Raw genomic sequence first — 2,846 nt, 5'->3', positions numbered from 1 at the left:
CACCATGCCCAGCTAATTTTTGTATTTTTAGTAGAGACGGGGTTTCACCGTGTTGACCAGGATGGTCTCGATCTCTTGACCTCGTGATCCACCCGCCTCGGCCTCCCAAAGCGCTGGGATTACAGGCGTGAGCCACCACCCTGCAGAGATGCTGATTTTGGATTTCCGGGCCCCAGGACTGTGGGAGAATAGATTTCTTTAAGCTATAGGGAACTAAGGATCAATTTGGCGTGAGGTGTCCCTAAAACCAGCAAGCTGGTGTCTTGGGAGAAACGGGGAGAGGGTCTCATGGAGACAGAGGCAGAGACTGGGGCGCTGCGGCCACCAGCTGGGGACCACCTTGATCTGGGGTTTCGGGGCCCCAGGGCCAGGAGAGGGTCCCGCCTGCCGTCCCAGGCCACCGGCTTCTGGTGCCTCCTTGCTGCCGCCCCAGGAAGCTCGTTCCCCCACACACCTGTCTCTCGGCCCGTGTTCTTCACCTGCCCAGCTCCGCTACGGCTCTGGCAGCGACTCAATGGAGCCGTTCAGAGGCGGCGACCCCTGCTGCTGTCCCGGCCCGGCCTCCAGTGCAGCGGGGACGGGCTTCCCACGCCGGAGCTCTGGCGCTGACTGACCGGTCCCCTCTCTGCCCTCACAGCTCTATGAACTTGACGGGGACCCCAAGAGGAAGGAATTCCTGGATGACTTGTTCAGCTTCATGCAGAAGCGAGGTGAGCCCCCTGCCCCCACCCCCCTGGAGGGAAGGCCCAGAAACGGGCCGGAGGAGGGCCCCTGCTGGCTCCAGGTATGTTGCGGGGTAGCAAGGTCCCCATGGCTGGAGGCATCCCGGGCTCTCGAATCAGGAGGAACTTCAGGGGTGTCTTGGGGGGAAACAGCCTGCCATGGGGGGGCTGATGCAGGAGGCCTGGCTGTGAGTCTAAGCGGCAGGTCCCTTGGTGGGGGGGTCTCAGGGCCCCAACACGGAACAGACAGTCCAGGTCATCTCTTTGGCACCCAGCCTGCAGTGAAGTGGGGGTCTCCACTCCTGAGTACTGGGGGAGTGGTGCCCCCTCTGTGCTTGGGGAATGGGGTCAGGTCTGGGTGGCCACCTGGGCCCCAATCCCCCTCCACAAGGTGGCTTAGAGTCTGATGAGCTTGTGGCCGCCGATTCGACCTTTGAGTCCTGGCCCCTCCCCTCCTCCCACCAGGGCCTCAGTTTCCCCACCTGTAAAAATGGGCCACAAATGACTGTGCGCGGTGGCTCACGCCTGTAATCCCAGCACTTTGGGAGGCCGAGACGGAAGGATCACGAGGTCAGGAGTGTGAGACCATCGTGGCCAACACGGTGAAACCCCGTCTCCACTAAAAGTACAAAAAATTGGCGGGGCGTGGTGGCGGCACCTGCAGTCCCAGCTCCTCAGGAGGCTGAGGCGGGAGAATCACTTGAACCCCGGGAGGTGGAGGTTGATACAAACAGTTCCTGCCCAACACTCAGTGGCCAGCAGGTACCTGAGACGTGCTGAGTGCAGGGAGGCTGTTTACTGAGCACACTTATTGGGCACCGACGGTATACCAGCCCTGCCCCGGTGTCTCCTGGCCTGGGAGCGTCTTATGGCCGAGGCCTTGAGAACAGCCTGGGGACCAGGCATGTGGAGGAGGGACCCTCCAAAGGCAGGTCTGGGCTGGTGTCCAGGTGGGGAAACTGAGGCCAGGGCACAAGACAGGCTCAAAGATGACAGAGGGTGGCTGGGGTGTCCCCAGCGGCCATTCCCAGGCCTCACCCCGGCTTGGAGCGACCAGATGCCCTGGATGGCCAGACGGGGTCCTGGGAGCATCTGCAGCCGGGTGGGGGCTGCTCCGACCCCCTGCACACTCCTCTATTACAGGGAGTAGCTCCCGTCCCCACTGTTCAGATGGGGGAGGAGGCCTCCGGGCTCACAGAGGCAGGAAGGGGTGGGGCGGAGGGCTCTGTCCCCGCACTTGGGGCTGTGGCGGGGGCCGTTGCAGGGGCCGCTGTGTCCCAGCCTCCACCCACCCCTCCCTTGGCTTCTATAAACACAAGCCCCAGACTTGCCACTGCCAGCCGCCCGGAAGGGAAAGAGGAGGAGGGGGAGGAGGGCTGTGGGCCCCCCGGCCCGCACTGCCCAGCAGCCTCCGAGTTAACCCCTCCCGTGCTGGGAACAGAGGAATCCAGACCTGGGACCTGGGCGGGGGGCCCCTGCTCTGTTATCCTCCAAGCCCAGGTTTCACCGGGGCCCACTGCCCCTTACGCGGCCAGGCAGATCTGCCCCTACCCTTTATCATCCTGTTCACACCTGCCCGGCCCTGACCACTCTGCTGTGGGGTTCCGAGCTCCTGGGTCCACAGCCAACCCGGTTTGCTGTCACCCGTGCCTGGTGCAGCGCCTGGTGTCCCGGCGGCACTTAGAAAGCCGTGAGGACCGGGTGCAGGGGTTCACGCCTGTGATCCCAGCACTCTGGGAGGCCGAGGTGGCGGGGGTCACTTGAGGTCAGGAGTTTGAGACCAGCCAGGACGACATGGTGAAACCCCGTCTCTACTAAAAATACAAAAATTAACCAGGAGTGTTGGCACGTGCCTGTAATCCCAGCTATTCAGGAGGTCAACACAGGAGAATCGCTTGAACCCGGGGAGCAGAGCTTGCAGTGAGCCGAGATTGCACCACTGCTCTCCAGCCTGGGTGACAGAGCGAGACTCCGTCTTAAAAGAAAAAGAAAGGAAAGGAAAGAGGGCCAGGCGCGGTGGCTCACGCCTGTAATCCCAGCACTTTGGGAGGCCGAGGCGGGTGGATCACGAGGTCAAGAGATCGAGACCATCCTGGTCAACATGGTGAAACCCCGTCTCTACTA

The 2,846-nt window shown here is 62.4% G+C and overlaps 1 protein-coding gene across 2 annotated transcripts in view; it reads left to right on the top strand.

Moving 5' to 3' along the window:
• Positions 1-2,846, top strand: part of ARID3A (AT-rich interaction domain 3A) — a 53,662-nt gene that overhangs the window by 32,400 nt on the left and 18,416 nt on the right. For both annotated transcript variants that reach the window (XM_017514470.2, XM_017514471.2), the window contains exon 4: positions 638-710. In XM_017514470.2, coding sequence (XP_017369959.1) covers positions 638-710 — 73 coding nt within the window. The remainder of the gene's footprint in view (positions 1-637; positions 711-2,846) is intronic.

Source organism: Cebus imitator, unplaced genomic scaffold (genome assembly GCF_001604975.1).
Source record: "Cebus imitator isolate Cc_AM_T3 unplaced genomic scaffold, Cebus_imitator-1.0 Scaffold524, whole genome shotgun sequence".
Taxonomy (NCBI): domain Eukaryota; kingdom Metazoa; phylum Chordata; class Mammalia; order Primates; family Cebidae; genus Cebus; species Cebus imitator.
The sequence above is the reverse complement of the archived record's forward strand: the minus strand, read 5'-3'. Positions and strand labels throughout refer to the sequence as shown.